The 24,305-nt window shown below is 38.7% G+C and overlaps 1 protein-coding gene and 1 pseudogene across 1 annotated transcript in view; both read left to right on the top strand.

Annotated features, from left to right (window-relative positions):
- RXFP1 (relaxin family peptide receptor 1) overlaps positions 1-24,305 on the top strand; it is a 100,411-nt gene that overhangs the window by 60,271 nt on the left and 15,835 nt on the right. Inside the window, exons 10-14 of the mRNA XM_043465559.1 lie at positions 13,214-13,285; positions 14,356-14,427; positions 19,486-19,557; positions 22,915-22,986; positions 23,945-24,016. Coding sequence (XP_043321494.1) covers positions 13,214-13,285; positions 14,356-14,427; positions 19,486-19,557; positions 22,915-22,986; positions 23,945-24,016 — 360 coding nt within the window. The remainder of the gene's footprint in view (positions 1-13,213; positions 13,286-14,355; positions 14,428-19,485; positions 19,558-22,914; positions 22,987-23,944; positions 24,017-24,305) is intronic.
- Positions 2,759-8,697, top strand: LOC122423827 (annotated as a pseudogene).

Raw genomic sequence — 24,305 nt, 5'->3', positions numbered from 1 at the left:
GAAAGAACTTTCTTAGCAGGTGGGTTACTCAGTCTCTAGAACCTCCTCATTCTGGTCCAGAAACCAATGGACATCTGCAGCCTGAAAATTCATCATGTCATCATTCCACCTGTATTAGTCTCCTAAGGCTGATGTCACAAATTACCACATAGTTGCTGGCTTAAAACAATAGGAATTTACTCCTCCATAGCTCTGAAGACCAGATGTCAAAACTCAACATTTCAGCGGGCCATAATTTCTCTGAAGGCTCTGGGGAAGAGTACCTCCTTTCTCTTCCAGACTTTGGTGGCTCCTGGCATTCCTTTACTTGTGGCAACATCACTCCAGTCTTTACCTCCAACTTCACATGGCCACCTTCTCATGTGTGTCTCTGAGTCCTCTTCTCAAGTCATTGGATTTAGGGTCTACCCTAAATCCAGAATAATTTCACCTCAAAGCCCTTAACCAATGACATCTTCAGTAGTCCTATTTTCAAATAAAGTAAATTTCTGAGGTTTTGAATAAACATAAATTCAATGTACCACATCACCTAATTGTACCCCTCATTGCGACTGTGGATTAAATTTGAATTTTTCCACCAACCAGTTTCCTTGGAGATCAATATACATTTTTTTTCTGGCTGAGTGAATGACTGGTATCTTATCAGTTCAAGCTTATAACAGAATGCCAGAGACAGGGAAGCTAGAAGTCTGAGATCAAGATCCAGCATGGTCAGGTGTTGCTAAGGACTCTCTTCCAGACTGTAGACAAATGGTAGTATTGTGACCTCAAGTGGTAGAGAGGGCAAGAAAGCTCCCTGGCATCTCTTTTGTAAGGATACGAATCCTATTCATGAGGGTTCCATCCTCATGACCTAACCACCTTTCCAAAGCCCTACCTCCTAACATCATCATCCTGAGGGTTAAGATCTCAACATGTGAATTTGTGGCTAATACAAACATTCAGTCCACAACAATTGGTACAAAAAAAATTCTAGTAAGTATAAACCACTGTGGGAACGTTCACAGTGCAGTCTTTTTCTCATTGTCTCTCTTTAATAAGACTGGATGCAAAAGATGAAGTCACTCAGGGGAGGCTATATGAGGGCATAGCGGCATTGAAACCCTTCAGTCCCTGGGCAAGCCCAAGCTTCTTTGCCAGGCAGCCCTGAGTCAGATAGCTGGAGTTTATGGGGAATAAGAGTATTTCTTCAAAAGACCTTCTCCACGTAGGTGATAAAGCTCTTTAACACATGCCACAATCAAATCTTATTCTCCACTTGGATCCATAGAAATCTTCAGTCACTCATAGTAATGGAGAAGACTAATGCCATTAGAAGAGATTCATGTTGAACTCTCCAGCTTGTTGTTTGACAGAAAACTATCAAAAACATTTTCTCTAATCCTTTTATTATTGTCATAAAATATTTTAATAAAGCTTTTTATCACAGAGGTATAAAGTATAAGGCCAAAATAATCAATTTGATTTTATAAAAATTAAAGATTTTTGTTCAACAAAAATTGTCACCGGCCAAGTTAACAGAGATATGACAAATTTGGAAAAAATTATGAGCAATGTCTGAAACTGACATGGGATTCCTGCAATCAACAAGGAGAAGACCGTAATTCCAATAGAGAATAGGCAAAAAGAAAAAGAAGTATTCAATGTATAGGAGATGAAATATAAAAAGCCCACATATAAAGAGAAACCATTTGTGGAAAATACATTCATTTTAAAATGTAGGGCCTCTCCTGGTGGTCCAGTGGTTAGGACTTGGTGCTTTTACTGCCGAAGGGCCTGGGGTTCAATCCCTGGTCTGGAAACTAAGATCCCTCAAGCTGCATAGCACAGCTTAAAAAAAAAAAGTTGTTAAAAAATGTAAGTTAAAGCTATCATGGATTGTCACTTCAGGGCCATTGGACCAGCAAAAGGAGGGAGGTAGATGATACCAAGCTGGCAGAAACACCAGGACAGAAAGTAGGAGCCCTTACTACCGCTGGCGGGGAGAAAGACTCCAGAGCCATCCTGGGGAGGAAGGGACTGCCGTTAGTTAAGTTCACTATAAAACTTTGCACATATGTGTTATTAATCCCACATGGCCATAAGGGGATGAGCCCCAGGATGCTCACCACAACACCGTTTCTGGAGTGGGATGTCAATGACAATCTGGCGTCCAACACTGAGGAGAAAGTGAATGCCATGTAGTGGGCGGGTCCCCAAGGAGGACTGTGCAGCAATTAAAGCTAGGTATTAGATGTTCACTCAGTTATGCAGTAGATCATAGTATGCAGGGGGAAAAAAAATTAAAATAATAACAATAGCGAGATGATTTGTAGCACAATGCAGTGCTGATTATAAATTTATGCACACAAAATAACTCATATTTTACAAAATGTAGAAGCAAAAGGATCACAGAAAACATGAATATCGCTGTATATAGAAGACTGGGCAGGGTCTTAGGAATAGGAAATAGAGACATAAGTGAATAAACAACATCAGAGAGTTCCTTGTCCTCATAAAAGGATCTAATATAGGGAGCTCTGGAAGCCAGACATTTTTCACAATGGAGTAGTTTGAAAATCTGATCAGAAAGGGCAGTGAGATGGAAGGAAAGAGAGCAATCACTTCCTTTTAAATCCATCACTTTCAGATTATTGACTGTAACACCAATCAAGTCAGGACCAGTAAGCACTGACAGCCTCAATGTTTCTGAAAATTAAAGTTAAAGAACCATTTCTTCCCATTTGCTCATTGATTCAACCATTACGAAGTATCTATTATGTGCCATGAAGACACTCCTGTTCAGGCCCCCCACTTTGCAGAGAAAGAAATTCTTTCTCCTTTGCTGCCTGACCCCCGCTTCTACTGCAGCACCCTGAAGCTCGTGCCCAAAGCAGAAATCTGGGGAGGAAACTCTGTGGATAGCTTTCCTTCTCCCCGCTTCTCCTCAGCCCAGCCCCGTACATCACGTCTCCTAAGAGGTTGTCACTGGTGGCTCAGATGGTGAAGAACTTGCCTGTGATGTGGGAGACCAGGTTCGATCCCTGGAGAAGGGAATGGCTACCCATTCCGGTATTCTCGCCCAGAGAATTCCACAGACAGAGGAACCTGGCAGGCTGTAGTCCATGGGGTCACAGTGTTGGACACGATCGAGTGAAAAATGTTTTTTTTTTCACTTTTCAAGAGGCTCTCAAAAATACTCTGTGAATCTCCTGACTTCTTAAACGTAGCAGAATCTTCTCTCCCATGGTGCTGGGAGAACAAGTGTTAAGATACAAGATACGGCAGTCACCCAATATGCCCTTCTCTTTCCCCTTTTCCAAACAGTTAATGAAAAGGATAGTTTAGAAAACAGGTGCACACCAGGGTCGAGCAGGAGGGAAGACCCTTTCCCCCCCTCTGGTTCACAGAGTTGTGCCTCCCACCTCAAAGGCTGCTAGATCTGGGGATAAACTTTTGCCTGTTTAAGAGTTTATGAAAAAAAGAAATCAAAATATGTATAGAAATGAATGAAAATGAAAACACAACAACCCAAAACCTATGGGACACTGTAAAAGCAGTGCTAAGGGGAAGGTTCATAGCATTACAGGCTTACATCAAGAAACAAGAAAAAAGCCAAATAAAAAACCTAACTCTACACCTAAGCAACTAGAGAAGGAAGAAATGAACAACCCCAGGGTTAGTAGAAGGAAAGAAATCTTAAAAATTAGGGCAGAAATAAATGCAAAAGAAACTAAAGAGACCATAGCAAAAAATCAACAAAGCTAAAAGCTGGTTTTTTGAAAAAAATAAACAAAATTGACAAACCATTAGCAAGACTCATTAAGAAACAAAGGGAGAAGAACCAAATTAACAAAATTAGAAATGAAAATGGAGAGATCACAACAGACAACACTGAAATACAAAGGATCATAAGAGACTACTACCAGCAGCTCTATGCAAATAAAATGGACAACTTGGAAGAAATGGACAAATTCTTAGAAAAGTATAACTTTCCAAAACTGAACCAAGAAGAAATAGAAGATCTTAACAGACCCAAATCACGGAAGGAAATCGAAACTGTAATCAAAAATGCTTCAGCAGAACAAAAGCCCAGGACCAGACAGCTTCATAGCTGAATTTTACCAAGAATTTCGAAAAGAGCTAACACCTATCCTACTCAAACTCGTCCAGAAAATTGCAGAGGAAGGTTAACTTCCAAACTCATTCTATGAGGCCACCATCACCCTAATACCAAAACCAGACAAAGATGCCACAAAAAAAGAAAACTACAGGCCAATATCACTGATGAACATAGATGCAAAAATCCTTAACAAAATTCTAGCAAACATAATCCAACAACATATTAAAAAAATCATACACCATGACCAAGTGGGCTTTATCCCAGGAATGCAAGGATTCTTTAATATCTGCAAATCAATCAATGTAATACACCACATTAACAAATTGAAAGATAAAAATCATATGATTATCTCAATAGATGCAGAGAAAGCCTTTGACAAAATTCAACACTCATTTATGATTAAAACTCTCCAAAAAGCAGGAATAGAAGAAACATACCTCAACATAATAAAAGCTATATATGACAAACCCACAGCAAGCATCACCCTCAATGGTGAAAAATTGAAAGCATTCCCCCTGAAATCAGGAACAAGACAAGGGTGCCCACTGTCACCACTACTGTTAAACATAGTGTTGGAAGTTTTGGCCACAGCAATCAGAGCAGAAAAAGAAGTAAAAGGAATCCAGATAGGAAAAGAAGAAGTGAAACTCTCACTGTTTGCAGATGACATGATCCTCTACATAGAAAACCCTAAAGACTCTACGAGAAAATTACTAGAACTAATCAATGAATATAGTAAAGTTGCAGGATATAAAATTAACACACAGAAATCCCTTGCATTCCTATACACTAACAATGAGAAAACAGAAAGAGAAATTAAGGAAACAATACTATTCACCATTGCAACAAAAAGAATAAAAATACTTAGAGTATATCTACCTAAAGAAACCAAAAGACCTATACATAGAAAAACTATAAAACACTGATGAAAGAAACAAGGAAGGACACAAACAGATGGGAGAAACATACCGTGTTCATGATTGGAAGAATCATATGTCAAAATGCTATTCTACCCAAAGCAATCTATATATTCAATGCAATCCCTATCAAGCTACCAATGGTATTTTTCACAGAACTAGAACAAATAATTTCACAATTTGTATGGAAATACAAAAAAACTCGAATAGCCAAAGTAATCTTGAGAAAGAAGAATGGAACTGGAGGAATCAACCTGCCTGACTTCAGACTCTACTACAAAGCCACAGTCATCAAGACAGTGTGGTACTGGCACAAGACAGAAATATAGACCAATGGAACAGAATAGAAAGCCCAGAGATAAATCCACGAACCTATGGACACCTTATCTTTGACAAAGGAGGCAAGGATATACAATGGAAAAAAGACAACCTCTTCAACAAGTGGTGCTGGGAAAACTGGTCAAACCACTTGCAAAAAGAATGAAACTAGAAACCTTTCTAACACCAACCACAAAAAATTAAAAACCTTTGCAAAATGGATTAAAGATCTAAATGTAAGACCAGAAACTATAAAACCCCTAGAGGAGATCATAGGCAAAACACTCTCCGACATAAATCACAGCAGGGTCCTCTATGACCCACCTCCCAGAATATTGGAAATAAAAGCAAAACTAAACAAATGGGACCTAATGAAACTTAAAACCTTTTGCACAACAAAGGAAACTATAAGCAAGGTGAAAAGACAGCCCTCAGATTGGGAGAAAATAATAGCAAACAAAGCAACAGACAAAGGATTAATCTCAAAAATATACAAGCAACTCCTGCAGCTCAATTCCAGAAAAATAAATGAACCAATCAAAAAATGGGCCAAAGAACTAAACAGACATTTCTCCAAAGAAGACATACAGATGGCTAACAAACACATGAAAAGATGCTCAACATCACTCATTATCAGAGAAATGCAAATCAAAACCACAATGAGGTACCATTACACGCCAGTCAGAATGGCTGCTATCCAAAAGTCTACAATCAATAAATGCTGGAGAGGGTGTGGAGAAAAGGGAACCCTCTTACACTGTTGGTGGGAATGCAAACTAGTACAGCCGCTATGGAGAACAGTGTGGAGATTCCTTAAAAACTGGAAATAGAACTGCCATATGACCCAGCAATCCCACTTCTGGGATACACACTGAGGAAACCAGATCTGAAAGAGACACGTGCACCCCAATGTTCATCGCAGCACTGTTTATAATAGCCAGGACATGGAAGCAACCTAGATGCCCATCAGCAGATGAATGGATAAGGAAGCTGTGGTACATATACACCATGGAATATTACTCAGCCGTCAAAAGAATTCATTTGAACCAGTCCTAATGAGATGGATGAAACTGGAGCCCCTTATACAGAGTGAAGTAAGCCAGAAAGATAAAGAACATTACAGCATACTAACACATATATATGGAATTTAGAAAGATGGTAACGATAACCCTATATGCAAAACAGAAAAAGAGACACAGAAATACAGAACAGACTTTGAACTCTGTGGGAGAAGGTGAGGGTGGGATGTTTCAAAAGAACAGCATGTTATACTATCTTTATGGTGAAACAGATCACCAGCCCAGGTGGGATGCCATGAGACAGTGCTCGGGCCTGGTGCACTGGGAAGACCCAGAGGAGTCGGGTGGAGAGGGAGGTGGGAGGGGGGATCGGGATGGGGAATAAGTGTAAATCTATGGCTGATTCATATCAATGTATGACAAAACCCACTGAAATGTTGTGAAGTAATTAGCCTCCAACTAATAAAAAAAATTAAAAAAAAAAAAAAAACTGCTAAGAAAAATAGCTAGGTGTCAAAAGATGTCATTTAAAACTAAGAAATCTACCAGTATGTGGGTATTTGATATTCCTAAGATGAACATTAATAAATAGCATATAATTGATCAAAATCCTATGGTGAGAGACAGATAGAAGGAAAGACAGGAAGACAATATATACTAATTTCATCATTTCTAATAATAGGAATTGCTAAGTACTAGTGTTACTCTCTAAAAAGAAGAAGATAGAGTGTATTGGATAAAGTTATAAAGGTAACCAGTACAATATACAAAGTTTTTAAATATTAGAAGAAATAAAAATTTTAAGCCATTTGTTCAAAGATTTTTTTTTTTTTATTAGTTGGAGGCTAATTACTTCACAACATTTCAGTGGGTTTTGTCATACATTGACATGAATCAGCCATGGAATTACAAAGATTTTTTTAACCTACAAAAACAATATAGGGAGGCTGCCCTCAACAGGGCTTGAGTCTGGTTTGCATTTCCTCACTGCCTTGTCTCGAGGAAAGAGAAGCCTGCAGGGGATGGGAAGGAAAAGGGGACTGTTCCTAAGCAGGCGAAGGTGGAGGCAGCCGGTGGGCCTTCCCCTTTCAACTCTGACAGCCCCTGTGGCCTCTTTGAAAGTTTAATCTCGCCCATCAAATCCGAGACTTTTTTCAAGGAATTCCGGGAGCAGAAGCCCCTTCTCATCCAGAGAGATGACCTTGAACTTCCTGTTCACGCTCTCAGATCTGAAGAGTCTGTGCAGCCAAGGTATGTACTATGGAAGATTCGAAAATGTCTACAGGTGTGTCCGTGGGAAGAAGAAGGTTTTAAATCAAGAGGGCAAAGTGCACTTTCTTCAGCTGAGAAAAGATTTTGATCAGAAAGGTGCAACAGTTCCATTTCACTAGCCTCGGAGAATTAAGGATGAGCTCTAGAAGGTCCAGCAGAAGCTGGAGTGCTACTTCGGCTCCAATGTGTACATAACCCCCCTCGGGGGGTCCGGGCCTGCCGCCCCACTACGATGACGTCGAGGTTTTCATCCTTGGCTAGAGGGAAAGAAACACCGGCGCCTGTACCAACTCACGGTGCCCGCCGCGGGCCCGGGAGTGAAGCGCCGAGGGCGAGGACAGGAGTTCAGGCTGAAGCCGGCAGAGGGACCATCCAGCAGGCGGACACGCCCGAGGGGCTGGCCCACTCCACGCACGCGACCATCCCCACCTCCGGAGCAGTTCGTGGGGAGATTTCCTTTAGGACACCATTTTGGGGCTCGCGTTTGGGGCTTTGATACCACAAAGGCAGACGGGCATCCGCCGGCGGCTGCTCCCGCAGATGGAAATCACAGCTGTTGCAACAAAAAGATAAGGTGGCTTTCTGAGGATGCTTGCAGACCAGCTAGAGGGCATCAAAGAACTGCCTTCAGCAGACATGAGGAAGGATGTTGCCATGAATGGATTCTCTCCTTACTGTATGGGAGGTGGGGCAGAGCTTTTCAGCACCAGATGGACAGTTACCAAGGTTGGACAACACAGTGAGACTGCAGACCACATTGTCCTCACCGTAGGACCCGGTCAAGATCCATCTGATGAAACTGGAGAAAAGATGGTTTACTCTATCATTCCTGAAAGAACAGGTGAGAGACACACATGATGGGAAATGAGGAAACAGAGTCTCATGGACTTCGCTTTCCTTTATCGCATATGGATGCATTGAAGCAAATTTGGAACAGTTCAGCCAGTTCTGTCAAGGGTAGCTTACTACAGATGAGGAAAAGCAAAAGCAAAACCTCCTATTATCCTTCTGCACAGAATGTCAAATCCAGGCAATCTGGTCCTTTCACTGCTTTTTAATATTAATATGAATATATAAAATAGTAGACACTTGATTCTGCCAAGATTTGTGTACTAAGAAGCCCCTGCTGCTTTGAGCCAAGGACACAGTGAATGTAACTTTTCTTACCTGTGTATCTAATAAGATGAGACGTACCTCTTACAGGTGATCAGTTGGCCATATGAACTAACAGGTACATAAAAGAAAGAACAGCAAATTACTAAATGTCCCAGAAGGTGACAAAAAAAAAAAACAAAAAAAAAAAATGTCCCAGAAGGTGAAGGTACTTCAACAAGTTTATTTAATCCAGTGTGGTAGAAAACACACAGCTCCAATAATTGTATTATTTAAATTACATATATATATAAAATAATATTTTTAAATAGCAGGCAAAGGTCAGATATATTAGCCTTGTCAATGAACATAAGTGGCCTAAAATTACCTACTAAAAAGAAAAAAAGATTTTCAGATTGGCTCATGAAGCAAAACCTAACTGAACACTATTTACAAAAAAAAATGCAACTGTAACTAAGTGATTAAGAAAGATTAAAAATAAAAGACTGCTCCAAAGTATGCTATGTAAATGCAAACCAAAAAAAAAAAAAACCAGACTTTTTTTTTCTAAATAGTAGAATTCTGGCCAATTTGGATTAAGCAGTACAAAGACGGGCATATAAATGCTATAGTGTGGGACTTAGCTGATGGTCCAGTGGTTAAGAATCTCAATTCAGGGGACTCAGGTTTAGTCCCTGATCAGGGAACTAAGATCCCACATGCTGTGGAACAACGAAGCCTGCACATCTCAGCCAGAGAGTCTGTGCACTGTAAGGAAAGATCTCGTATGATGCAATGAAGATCCCACATGCCACAACTAAGATCCTACACAGCCAAAGGAATAAATAACTATTTTTAAAATAATAAAAAATAAATGCAATTTCCAATATAAGATATTATATTAGAAGTATATATGCGCCGAATAGATGCATCTAACCAGCAAAACAAAAGAAAAAAAAACACATGTAATTGGTAAGAGATAAGAATCAGCCTCTTTCGTTCCCGTGAAAGATCATGTAAAACCAAAAAACCATAGGCAGACCTAAATAACATTGTTAATGAGTTAACTGATTGGCACATATCAAACTGCCAAGTCCCTTCTCAACAACAGAACTGATTTGTTTGGAGTGGCAGTGTATCCAGCTGAAATATTACTTTCCCAGACTTCCCTGCTCCAGACAGTCACATGACTAGGCTCTAACTAATGAGGAGGAAGAAGTATCAGGTGGAACTTCTGGAAAATCCCCTTATAGAGAAACAGGCAGACCCTTCCTTTCTTTTCTTATCCAGAAAAGATGAATATGATGGCTTGAGCTTTAGAATCTTCTTGGACTACGAAAACAAGGGCATATGAACGATGAATATGAAAGATCTTGGGTTTCTAACAACTTGGTAAAATTACCAGTCTAGCCTTGGACTACATAACCCTCAATTTAAAAAAAAAAATCCTTGTGATATTATGCTATCATAGTTGGTTCCTGTTCTATGTGCATGCCTGCGAGAGTACTTGTTCAGTCACTAAGTTGTATCCAACTCTTTGTAACCTCATGGGCCTCTCTGTCCATAGGATTTTCCAGGCAAGAATAGTGGTTGGGAAGGGTTGCCATTTGCTTCTCCAGGGGATCTTCCCAACCCAGGGAATCTAACCTGCATCTCCTGTGTCTCCTCCATTGGCAGGCAGGTTCTTTACCACTGAGCCACCTGGGAAGCCCTCTGTTCTATGTAGCTGCACTTAATCCTAATAGATATAAACTTGAAAGTGAAAAAAGGCTGAAAAACAGTCCAAAATTGACCATGTATTTTAGGACATGTTCAGTTGCTCAGTCATGTCCAACTCTTTGTGACCCCGTGGGCTGCAGCAGGCTAGGCTCCCCTTTCCTTCACTATCTCCTGGAGTTTGCAAATTCACAAACCAAACTCAGAAAACATAGGATTAGCCTAAAACAAGAGGAGGGTCATTACACACTGGGTGTAGGAGACCAGGGGCCCATTCAGGTAAATTACAGATGTCGGGCAGAAAGGCAGAGGCTTTTCCTGCCTTCATTGCCTAGATTTTCTCTGTGAAAGAGCCAGAAGTGTTTAAAAGGCAGGGAAGGAAGAAGATAGAGGAGATTTGCATGTTTACAATGCCACTAGGGGATGAGAGAGGGAGCTGAGCAGGAAAGATTATTTTTGTTTTCTATTATTGTACTTCAGATCCAAGAACCAAATTTTCATTTTCAACAAGTCCTGCTATATATAAAGGAAAAAATTAAGTGGTTAGAATTCAGAGGCTCATTAAGTTGGAAAAGTGATCCAGGAATCAAGTAAGCAAAACACCCCCTTGAGTCACTTAGAGCGTGGGGCCCTGGAACAAGCAGCAGATTTGTATACCTGATCCCTGAATATCAGGAACTAATACCTCTAATTTTAGGAAGAAATCCAAAGCAAATTCACAAATAAAGATTGAAATAAACTCAACATTGAATGCAACAATTTAATCAAAATTCCCTAGTTTATACCTCTTCTGACTTTTACAAATTAGTAAATTAATATGAATGTTAAATGAAATATTTTTGCTACTTTAATAGAAAAAAAAAAGTTACAAGTGTAGCTAACAAGAAAAGAACATCAACTCTCCTAAAGATATTTTGTGAGGTTCAAGAGAGAGTCACCCCCTTGGTGGTAGATTCATGGTAACAGCAACAAAAACAGGAAAAAGAAATGAACAGTTTTTGTCACTGACAGCCTATGTAATGGAAGGCCGAAAGCCTTGGCCAAACCTAATGACCCAATATATGTGTTTCATTTCCAACTTAATAAAATAATAGAAGTTTGTCTTTAAAAGGGTAATCTAGGATCAAAATTTAAGATTTTAATACAATATTCCATATAATACAGAAATCCTGTCTATAGAATTCTTATGGTATGTTACAGTATATGCCCTTGCTAAATCACTATAGTAATAAAAAGCTTAGTCTCTGTACACCATGGGCTGTGAGCTTAAATTTGAAATGCTTTGTGTCCTTCAACCAGTAAATTTGATTTTGCAATATAATGCCAAAAAGAAAAACCCTATGCCTGACTTCAAATATGTCTCTCTGACTTGCTCTTCTCTGTGATAAATACATGCTTTCGTCCCATTGACTTGATTTCTAGAACCCTTACTTGCTGGCCTTCTAGGTTTTTCAGATAGACTTTGATTTGTCTGCATCTGTTTTTATTGCAGTGTCAAAATAAAACTGACTATCCCAGATACAGCCTTGCCAGCAGAATAAAGGCACATCTATCAATGCTCATGATTTTAGTAGCTGTGTCACACTTCAGCTCATGTATTTTAGTCCCAATTGTTCCTGAATGGCTCTCCATGGTTTGGTGACCAGTCAGCAAAGTGTTGGGGTAAAATGAATAGATTTAAGAGCCAGCATCTATTTCTGAAAGTGTATTCCTGAGCTCAGCTTACTCTGTTCCACAAACTTCCACCATAAGCCTAACGACAGATAAAAGACAATAGAAGAATACCTTCATGATAACTCTGAAGTAGGGATAATAAAACATCAACTATTTGACCAGTTTTGATGTTCAGACCAGACTCCTGTTGGTGACCTAGCATCACACAGCAAGGGAGCTCAAATCAGGTCTGCACACAGCGTCCTGAATTGGGAGTGGAGAGCCAAGGGCAGTTGTGGGTTTCCCTCTGCACTGGCCTATGTGGCCATACACTAAAACAAGAAAGGGTGTTCTCAGTGGTAAAAGGCTATTGAGAAGTTTTTCTGGGGAGTGTTTAGGCAAAGGAAGTAGAGGTTAAACTTTATTTTGGCAGTGGCAACTTCTGCAACAATAGTAGGATCTTCTGAGCAAGTAAAAGTACACCACTTAGAGAAATGTCATGGGGACCTCTGGACCTCTGGACAGATGTTTAACATGGATCACTGTTTGGTATCTGTTTATATAGTTGGTGGGGCTTCCCTGGTGGCTCAGTGGTAAAGAATCTGCCTGCAGTTTAGGAGCCTCAGAAGACACAGGTTGGATCCCTGCGTTGGGAAGATCCCCTGGAGGAGGGCATGGCAACCCACACCAGTATTGTTGCCTGGAGAATCCTATGGACAGAGGAGCCTGATGGAATATAATCCATAGGGTCGCAAAGAGTCAGACATGCCTGAAGTGACTTAGCTTGCATGCTAAGTTGTGGTATTTACCACAACATAAGTATTTCATGTGATTTTTTCATTCTCTTCACATTAGTTAGGATAGCATATGTATCCATATGAATACCTGATACACGTGCCACTCAAAGCATTCTTACTATTAACACAGAAAAAAAGAAACATTATATATATATATCATTTCAGCTATTAGGTAGGTGGCTACACTTACATTATATGAGAATTTATATGAAATAAACAGTATGTGGGGGGAAAGATATTTTATGAGAAAACTTAAATAATTCTTAACCAATTTATTTCTGTTTGTGATTAAAATTTAGCTTTGTCACTTTTATTTTTGTATTTCAGAGATTTTGAAGGCAACCATATCCATAATTTAAGAAATTTGACTTTTATTTCCTGCAGTAATTTAACTGTTTTGTAAGTAATGTTTTGTCCTTTTGAAGTAATGTTTTTACAATGTCTTTACAAACGAAATGAATCATTTATGTGAACAGAATCTGGCATACACATGCACAGTAATGATAGCAAATGTCCCCTCTCAGTATGAAGTTTTTTGAAATGGAAGCACAATGGCAAAATTACTGAAGTTCAAAGCAGGTGTAACCACAGATTCACAATGTATCAGTACATGAATCATCACAGTGGTACTATCTTACATGAGACCTACTTTTCTCAAACTTAAGTAATACCCAATTTAGTGGAAAAAATTCTCATAAACCACCTAAAATCTGTCCTTGGATGGCAGTTTGAGAAATACCAAGATCAAGTGCTACTCTATGAGAATTATTACTGCAAAGGTTGTGGAAAAAAATTAATTATAATTTTTTTTCAAAAGTTGCAGAATGTTCACATCTGTGAGGATATGATTGTGACACCCACCAGGATAAACCTTAGAATGTTATCAAATATAATTTCTCCTATGCCGCTCTGTCTTATTTTAAATCCATGTTGCTAGCACATAATACCAGATCGGTGCAGAAATGAACTGTCAGGCCTTACAGTCTGATTCAGCATTGCAAATCAGAGATCTTCTGAGTTGGTCCAGCTTAGAGTAGACATCTTCCAGCACCTCCACTTTAAATCACAGCAACTACCCAGTGTGCATGAGTGCTATTGTGGTGTTGGGTGTGGGGGTATATTTTGTTAGACAGACATACCATGAAGACTGCACAGGCCACTTTAACAGTTGTGCTGATACTCAGACTGTATTCTCAAGGGTCAAGATTTTTCACTCTTATCCCTGTGGAGCTCTTCCCTAAAACACTTTAAAATGTGAACACTATTTTACTTTTATCACCATTAAAAGATTGGGGAAATTTAAGATTAAAATGAGCTTGGATAATTTATCATACTATTTCAACGTATCTTGATATGGAAATGCATTATACATAATTATCTTTGTTTTTGCAGGTTGTTAATCTTCTCTCCAATAACTCACTGTAAGTTACCTCCAGAAGCTACAACATCTTTTTTCTGTTTACTTTCAGGGTAATGAGGAAAAACAAAATTAATCACCTTAGTGAAAATACGTTTGCACCTCTCCAGAAACTAGATGAATTGTAAGTCTGACTACACATATATTTTGTAAGTTTGATTACACATACAGCACTATTTCTGTATACCCCGAGCCACGGGTATTTCAGGAATTCTGAAAGCTTAACAAATATGTGTTAAAGGAAACTATAAAATAAATATTTGAGGAAAGTGAAGTAAAGGAAACAGCTGTGAAGGAGAATAAAGCCAGGGGAAATTAATAAATAAAATATATCTTACATCACTTTAACCCACTACTAAAGACGGATAGCAAATTTATCTTTAAGCTTTTTAGAGAGTGAGGATTCAGAGATCAGGAGATAACAAGACATCACTTTGGTGGTCCTGAAACCAAAGGATAATATTGGATCTATAAGATTAGACACTGCCATGTATAACAACATCCAAACCTGTAATAATGGTCAAGAGAGCAGCTTGAGACAGCTATTTATAACATCTCTTTTTAAGATCAATGACACAGTTCCAAAGGACAGTAAAGCAAGTCTCTGATGAATCAAAGCCTTGTGGTCAAGCCACATAGTAGTTGATTCTCCAAATAAAATATACTTAAGACAGTGGAGGAAGCACATGCTCTTCAGACAGTTTTTATTTTTTTTTTATGGCTTAATTTCTTCAGTTGGGGTTTTGTTAAAGTCTGGGCTAGCCACTAGTTTGACTTTTTGTTTTCTGAAAAGAATCTGGAGAGTGAACAGAACTACATGTTTTGACAATTAGCTGGGCAGAACTTGGATTCATTAAAACTTTTCCATAAAAAAGAATATAACTAAAATGTTGCTCAGGACACCTTACCTGCATACTAAGACAAGTGGAGAAAACATACATGCCACAGGCAAAAACATCCCTCAGAAAACAAATCCAGCATTCTGCTCCAAAACTTCAGTAAACAAGCAATTGAAGCCCCAACATTTTTTCCATAACCATGGGCTTGAAACATTTTTTGGTAGACAGTACCAACCATTCACAAAACACACAAGAAAATCTCATTAGGTATCAGAACCAAACATCTGCTGTAATGACTCCTGGTGTCTGACAAATGAATATACCATCAGCATATATAGGAAATTGTTTTATTCTCAGCAGCGGGGAGCAGTACATGCAGGTGACTCAAAAGGTATTATCTAGCCATTAAAATACAAGTTAGTCAAGGGATCCATAATTTTCCTTGTTTTATCATACTTGCAACTCCAATCTGAATACCAAAAGGCAGTTTCTCCAAATTCTAACTTGCACGGTGGCCCTAAGGTATGGGTGCAAGAAAGAATTAAGTCAGGAGAAATTAACAAATAAAATACATCCTACACTGCTCTAACCCACTGCTAGAGAAGGACAGCAAATTTATCTTTAAGAAACCAGTGGTGAGCATGGGGTGGGACAGCTTAGTCCTCAGTCAGTGCTAATCCAGGTTCAGAAGTAAAAGAAAGAGCTACAAAGGGGCAGAGAGGGTCCCCACACCAAAAATTAGTCCTACCTAAATCCTGTCAAATCCCATACCTGAAAAATCAGATTTACAAGGATGAAAATGGCATGTTTTCTAAGAGATAATGGTTTTAAATGGATGAACATGGAAGTGTTAGTTGCGCAATCTTTTCTGACTCTGTCTGACCCCATGGACTGTAGCCCATCAGGCTCCTCTATCCATGGAATTCTCCAGGCAAGAATCCTGGAGTGGGTTGCTATTCCCATCTCCAGGGAATCTTCCCAACAGAGGGATCAAACCCATGTCTCCTGCATTGCAGGCAGATTCTTTACCATCTGAGTAAAGAAGGTCCCTTAAATGGATGGAAGGTCCATCCATTTAAGGTCCATCCTTCCTTAAGGAAGGTCCCTTAAATGGATGGGTCTAGACCTAAAATGAGTGACTCTCCTTTTGAAAGAAGGTTGGACTATGCTCTGTGCCCCTTCTAGCTTGATCCCACTGACAGAATTAATGAGCGCAAAATTAGCAACAGTCAGATTCACTTCTCAGGGTAGAGTTTAAACAGTTCTGGTGAGACTTCCCTGGTGATCCAGTGGTTAAGACTCAGAGCCTCCACTGCAGAAGGTATGAGTTCCATCCCTAGTCAGGAACTAAGATCCCACATGCCCCACTGTGTAGCCAAAATTTTTTTTTTAATTTAAATAGTGGCAGAAACTTTGCTACATGCTTGTTGTTGTTACTTGTGTTTTTTTAGTTTTCTTTTAATAAGATTTATGTATGTGTTGACTGTGGTGGCTCTTCTTTGCTCCATGGGCTTTCTCAAGTTGTAGCAAGTGGGGACTGCTCTCTAGCTACTGCATCCGGGCTTCTTATTGTTGCGGCTTCTCTTGTGGAGCACTGGCTCTAGACGTGTGGGCTTCAGTAGTTGCGGCTCTTGGGCTGTAGAGCACAGGCTTCAGGAGTTGTGGTGCACAAATTTAGCTGCTCCGAGGCATGTGGGATCCTCCTGGACCAGGGATCAAACTTCTATGCCCTGCATTGCAAGACGGGTTCTTAACCACTGAAACACCAAGGAAGCCCTAATCTATGCTTTTAAAGCAACTACTCAAGGTGACAATGTGTTTGCTGAGCCCATTCAGAAATAGACCTCAAGTCCAGTTAAGTTTAGACCAACTTTCCTAAAACGAAACAGAAAATGTTCTTTGTTCTTGTCACTTAGGATCTAAGCCAAATGGTCTCCATTACGTGATTGATGATGAAAGAAATAGTTGTCAGAATTTGCTTTAGTAGCCAAAGTCAGCACTCTCACCAGAAATGGCTGAACATGGTCATTTGAGATTTAATATTCTAGTGGACTCTTCTAAATCTGTTTTTCACATTGCCTCACTAGCATGATCAATATTTTACTTGGCTTCCCGTACAAGGAACTGGAATCATCCTGCCCCTTTTACTTAAATATGAAAACAGATCTTCAGTCTATTAATAGTCTACCAGTAGGGATGGAAAAAGAGTAACTAGTCCAAAACTAAGCTATATGCTGGGAAACCCAGATCTTGCCCTGAAAGAGCTCACATCCTTCAGAAGAGAATGTAGGGACAGGAAAAGTTTTAATATGATGCTGTAAGTGCTGTCTGTGAGAACGCCTAACTCTCCCAGTCATGAAAGAAGGACATGTGAAAAGAATCTTTTTTAAAAGTATAGTTGGGCTTCCCAGGTGGTCCAGTGGTTAAGAATCCACCTGCCTATGCAGGGGATACAGGTTCAATCCCTGGTGCAGGAAGATCCCACATGCCGAGGAGAAACTAAGTCCATTGTCCACAACTAGTGAACCCGTGCCCCAGAGCCCATGAGCCACAACTGCTGAAGCTGGTACACCTAGAGCTCACGCTCTGCAGCAAGAGAAGCCACCGCAGTGAGGAGCCTGAGCACTTCAACTAGAGAGTAGCCCCCACCATCATCACAGCTAGAGAAAGCCTGTGCTCAGCAACCAAGACCCAGCACAGCCCAAAAAAAAGTCTGGTTGATTTACAGCATTGTGTTAGGTTCAAGCGTACAGCAAAATGATTCGGTTTTGCATATCCATTCTTCTTCAGGTTCTCTCCCATTATAGGTTATTACAAGATATTGAGTATAGTTCCCTCTGCTATACAGTAATTCCTTGATTTTTTTCCTGAGCAGAATCTTAAAGATGTTCACCTGAAGGACCAGAAGTAAAGTGTTTTCCAGGTAGAAGGAAGCAAGCACCCATGCAAAAACCTGGAGGTTGGAATACTGAGGTGCATTCAGGTCCTGGTGAAAGCCAATTTAACTGAGCAGAAAGTGGTAGGAAACTAAGCTGGACTGTACAAAATATTTAAAGACTTTTTTCTATCACACTAAGCAGTTTTGATTTTATCTATTATGCAGCAGTGAGCGATTGAAGAATTTTTAAAAGGGGATGAAATTTTTGAAAGATTCCTTTGGTTATCAAATCAGAGAATCTATCCACATAGACAACTCACCCATAAATATGTAAATAACAAAAACAGTCTCAAGGATCAGATTACAATTTGAAAACAGAACATTTACAGCAAAGACATTTATCATTTTGATTATATTACTTGTTTTTAGTTTTAAAACTCAATCTAAAACTGCCTTGCCCTTTCAGATTCAATAATATAACATTTGATTTATAAGCACTCCAATTTACATAGCAACTAGATCCACATCCTTATCTCTCCCTGTGGTAACTAACATGACTTGAGGATAGATAGGGAAAGTGGTTAGACTTTCTGTTAGTTTCTCGTGATGACATTGGAGAAATCAAGCCTATCTTGCTTAGAAGAATTCTAGGCCTTTCTCATGAGAGTTGCCACTGTCAGAGCTACCATAAGAGTTGGCACTGTCCAAAGTCTTCTCACAGCTAAGCTACATTCACACCACAGTGGGCAGCCCAACCTCTATACATATATGAAGTATCCTTCTCCAGGAGTGTATAAGACCTGGTGTATATCAGCTATGGAAGAAACTGGAACCTGAAATAATCCACTTCCAGTTAAAAACCATAATCAACTGAAACAAAAGAAAAAATTAAGTCTCCAAACCATATTTCTACTTTAGCATAGAAGGAAGGAAAGAAGAATGGATGGGAGGGAAAGAGGGAGGTGGCAGAGGGGAAAAAGAGAAAAGAAGATGGCACAGTATTAATTAAATTAGAAAACTGGATCTATTAGAACCAGATCAGATACCATCAAGCATTGTCTCTGAATGAGGAATAAAATTAGGAAATATTTTTCTTTTACCATTTCATTCCCTTTTTAAAGTTTTGACTTCTATTAATTTCCTGGTGGCTCAGTCAGTAAAGAATCAGCCTGCAGTGCAGGAGGCCTGGGTTCCATCCCTCGATAGGGAAGATCCCCTGGAGAAGGAAATGGCAACCCACTTCGACACTCTTGCGTGGAAAATCCCATGGACAGAGGAGCTTGGTGGGCTACAGCCCACGGCATTGCAAGAGTCAGACACAATTTAGCAACTAAACACCACCACCAATTAATACAACTCACTAATAGCATTGTTTGAAAGTTGTATAATGGTTTTCTAATAAACCACAGAACTATGGATAAAGTCTTAAGAAAATAACATGACATGTTTGCAATTATTTCCCTAGGGATTTAGGAAGCAATAAGATTGAAAATCTTTCTCCACATATCTTTAAGGATCTGAAGGAGCTCTCACAACTGTAAGATTGATATGAATTTTTATCTTTATTTTTAATTTATTTTCTAAAATTGCCATTAAAATACACATCAGTATGTGTGTTTACCATTTTAACCATTTTTAAGTGTACAGTTCAGTGGTATCAAGTTCATTCACACTGTTGTGTAACCATCACCACCATCCATTTCTGGAACTTTTCCTGCTTTCCAAACTGAAGCTCCATACCTATTAAACACTAACTCCCCATCGACACCCCTCCCCAACTGGCTTCTATCACTGTTTGGTCTCTATGAATTTGGCATCTCTAGGTATCTCATATAGGTAGAATCATACATACCTTGTTATTTTACAGCTGGCTTATTTCACTTAGCCTAATGTCTTCAAGTTTTATCCATGCTGTAGCATGTGTCAGAATTTCTGAATATTATCATCCATATTAGCAATCCATTGTGTGTAAGTACCACATTGTATTTATCCATTTTTCCATTGATGGACACTTGGGTTGTTTCCACCTTTTAGCTGTTATGAGTAGGGCTGCTGTGAACATGAGTGTGTAAATATCAGTTAAAGAACTTGCTTTCAATTCTTTGGGGGTATATAGCCCCAGAAATAGTATTACTGGATCATATGGTAACTCTATTTTTAATTTTTTGAGGAAACATCATACTCTTTTCTATAGTGACTGCAACTATTTTACATTCTCACTAACAGTGCACAAAGATTCTAATTTCTTCACATTTTCAACAGCACTTGTAATTTTGTATTTTTTTAATAGTAGCCAACCTAATGGATGTGACATGGTATTTCATTGTGGTTTTGATTTGCATTTCTCTAATGATTAATGATGTTGGGCATCTTTTCATGTGCTTATCGATCATTTGCACATCTTCTTTGGAAAATGTCTACTCAGGTCCTTTACTCATTTTTAAATTGGGTTGTTTGGTTTTTCATTGTTAAGCTGTGCATGCATGCTGAGTCACTTCAGTTATGTCCTACTCTTTGTGACCTTATGGACTGCAGTGCACCAGGCCTGTCTGTCCATGGGATTCTCTAGGCAAGAATACTGGAGTGGGTTGCCATGCCCTCCAGGGATCTTCCTGACCCAGAGTTCAAACCCGCGTCTCTTATGTCTCCTGCATTGGCAGGTGGGTTCTTTAGCACTGGGAACCCCTGTTAAGCTGTAGGATCATATATATTTTAGATAGTAAATAATTTCAGATATATGATTTATAAATACATGCTCCTATTCTGTAGGTTGCCTTTTCACTCTGTTAATAGTGTTTTCTGATGCACAGAAGTTTTAGATTTAGATGTACTCCAATTCTTATATTTTTTTCTATTGTTACCTATGCTTTTGGTATCACAGTATACAAGAAATCACTGCCTAATCCAGTGTCATGAAGTTTTTCTCTTATGATTTCTTCTAAGAGTTTTATAGTTTAGCTTTTATATTTAGGACTTAGATCCATTTTGAGTTAATTTTGTACATTGTGAAAGCTAAGGGTTTAAGCTCTTTCTTTTTTTTTTTTTTGCATGTGGACATCCATCTGGTTTTCCCAGAACCATTTGTTAAGAAGATTGTCCTCTCCCCATTGAACGGTCTTGGTATGAGTTAACCATCCATACAAAAGTTTGTTCTTGGGCTCTCCATTCTATTCCATCATCCTATACAACTGTCTTTACTCCAGCACCACACTATTACTGATTACTGTAGCTTTGTAGTAAGTTTTGAGTCAGAAAGTAAGACCTCCAATTTTGTCCTTCTTTTTCAAGGCTTATTCAGGTTCCCTTGAGGTTCCAAACAAATTTTAAGATGGACTTTTCTATTTATTCAGAAAAACCGTCACTGGGATCTTGATAGAGATTATACTGAATCTCTTGATTGCTTTGGGTAGTATTGCCATCTTAATGATTTTAAATCTTCTAGTCCCAAAGCACAGAATGTCTTTCCATTTACCAGTGTCTAATTTCTTTCAACAATATTTTGTTTTCACGGTGCAAGCCCTTTACCTTTATTCAGTTTATTGGGATTTTTTTGGCTGCACTGAATCTTCATTGCTACACAAGCTTTCTCTGATTATGGCAAGTGGAGGCTACTCTTCATTGCAGTATGGAGGCTTCTCATTTTGGTAGCTTCTCTTGTGGCTCGGTAGTTGTGGTGGGTGGGCTTAGTTGTTCTGTGGCATGTGGGATCATCCTGAATCAGGGATCAAATCCATGTTCCCTACATTGGCAAGCAGATTCCCAACCTCTGGACTACCAGGGAAGCCTCTCTTCAGTTTATTCCTAAGTATTCTTCTGATGCTGTTGTAAATTGAAATATTTTCTTAATTCTCTTTCTGGATTGCTCAGGGTTGATGTATAGAAATGCATTTGATTATTCATCATTGTCTGATTATTGTGCATTCGTTCAGTATTTAGCAATTTGGTTGAATTTGTTTATTAGTTCTGACAGTTGTGTGTGTGTTTGTGTGTGTGTGTGTGTGAAATCTTTAAGGTTTTATACACATAAAATGGACTTCCCTGCCAAAAAATAAAAATAAAAAATGGGCTTCCCTGGTGGCTCAGATGATAAAGAATCTGCCTGCAATGCAGAAGACCCGGGTTTTACCCCTGGGTCAAAAAGATCCCCTGGAAAAGGAAGTGGCTACCCACTCCAGTATTCTTGCCTGGAGAATTCCACATCCGTGGAATGGCAGGCTACAGTCCATGGGATCACAAAGAGTCTGACATGACTGAGTGACTAACAGTTTCACTTTTCACACATGAAATAATGTCATCTATAAACAGAGATAATTTTACTTTTCACTTCCCAATTTGGATGCCTTTTATTTTATTTCTTGCCTAATCCCTCTGATAGGTCTTCTAGCACTATCTTCATCTCCTTTTCCTAGCCGTAAAGCCATTTACTTTTCACTTCATGCCTCATAACTTGCTAACACAATATGCCACTATTCGATATGATTTATTGTAAAACGTATTCACTGTGGTTTCATTCATTCAAATTTTGACTAAATGAGATTCTTTTTCTTTTATTTAAATCACACCTGATGATAGGCAAAACCTGAAGTGGTGTGGCTTCCCTTTGGGAAACCTGCAAGTTCCCTGGTGGGACCATCCAGGACCACCCCACCTTCATGATCATGTGGTCTCAGCTCTCTCTCTGTCACTAAGACACTTAGAGCCTCGCATGGTTCTAAGAGTTCTATCTCCATTAATCCGTTTGAATGTCTAAGGAGCCCTATGGTACAAGTGCCATCAATGTACTTTTTTGCTAATGTTTACAAGCAACCCTCTGTCAACAGATATACTTCCTCTTTACTCAAATCCTTTCTAGAAATGACCAATTGCTGCTCTTTTTTTTTTTTTATTGAAACAGGAATCTTTCCTATAACCCAATCCAGACAATTCAAGCCAACCAATTTGATAATCTTGTCAAACTCAAATCTCTGTAAGTATACACCTATGGGGATAGTTTTATGATACATTGTTTATTTATATATCAATAGCTAATACATTCTATAAAATAAGGTTAATAGAGTCTTGAATCAGAAGCTTTATTCCCAGGATGTTAGTTAAACTCTACAGAAACCATATGAGTACTTGCTGAGCTATAAACAAAGAGATGGCTATTAGTTTAATCTTTCATATTTATGAGCTAAAAATTAGATAATTCTATAATCACCAGGAGCTTATATTGGATTGTTTGTTTTGATACTCTGAAGGCATCTATGCATATTTATTCCTTCATTAGCACTGGGGGTATTTAAGAGTTTATTATAACTATTGTTATCCCAAGATAGAATGTTCTAGATTATATAAATCTTTACTTGCAGCACACATGCACAAACACACATACATAAATTATATTAGGATCTATGAGTTGCCTTAAGAAGGTGTGCTTCAGTTCTTTTAAGTGTTCCCTCGGTAAAATGTCATTTTATTAGAAAAAAAATTATTAGAAAATTTTCAAGAATGTAAAATGCCCCTCTCTGCTATTGCAATATCATCAAAAGGCAATGTTTATTCATTTATTTCACAAATATTTGTTGAATAGTTAGTATGAAAAAAGCATCATGCCACAATCTATTAGAAGCCAAAAATTGAAATAGGAAAGATATAGAATCAATATAAGTATTTATATTGTGTATAAATAGCAGAATCAAAAAACCATTGGGGGGAGAAAGGGTTATTATGAGATCACATGAAATCACGTGTGTGAAACTTTGGAAATACTATAGAATTTAAAAAATCTTTCATGCAATGAAAGGAACTGGGAAAGTGTCTAGGGAAGGCTAAGTGTGAATGTTTAGTTCAGAATAAGTTTTAAATAATTGTGTATTAAACTGTCCTTCACAAAAATTCATTACCCTGCATAACATATGTTTTTTGATAATTTGATATTTTAGCAGCCTAGATGGAATTGAAATTTCAAATATCCAACAAAGGATGTTTAGACCTCTCGTGAATCTCTCTTACATGTAAGCAGATATTTTTCTTGTTCTTCACCTTGATTTTAATTGTTTAGGTTTCCACCTGTATTGTGCTAATACCCCCATATGCAGCGCATCCAATTTATTAACATTTCCTACTGACTAATTTGCCTAAACAATAACTAACTTTTAAAGCATAGATATAGGGTAAGGTGATTTTTAGTTGTCCATGATTTGGTCTGAGAGAGTGAAAGGAGATTTGTCTGGGTGTCAGACAACAGGAGTATGGAGGGAACCCACTCAGGCTTGTAAGCTCTAATGACCTCTCGTGACACTC

The sequence above is a fragment of the Cervus canadensis genome, chromosome 1, assembly GCF_019320065.1.
Source record: "Cervus canadensis isolate Bull #8, Minnesota chromosome 1, ASM1932006v1, whole genome shotgun sequence".
NCBI lineage: Eukaryota > Metazoa > Chordata > Mammalia > Artiodactyla > Cervidae > Cervus > Cervus canadensis.
This window is presented reverse-complemented; position numbering and strand designations above follow the sequence as displayed.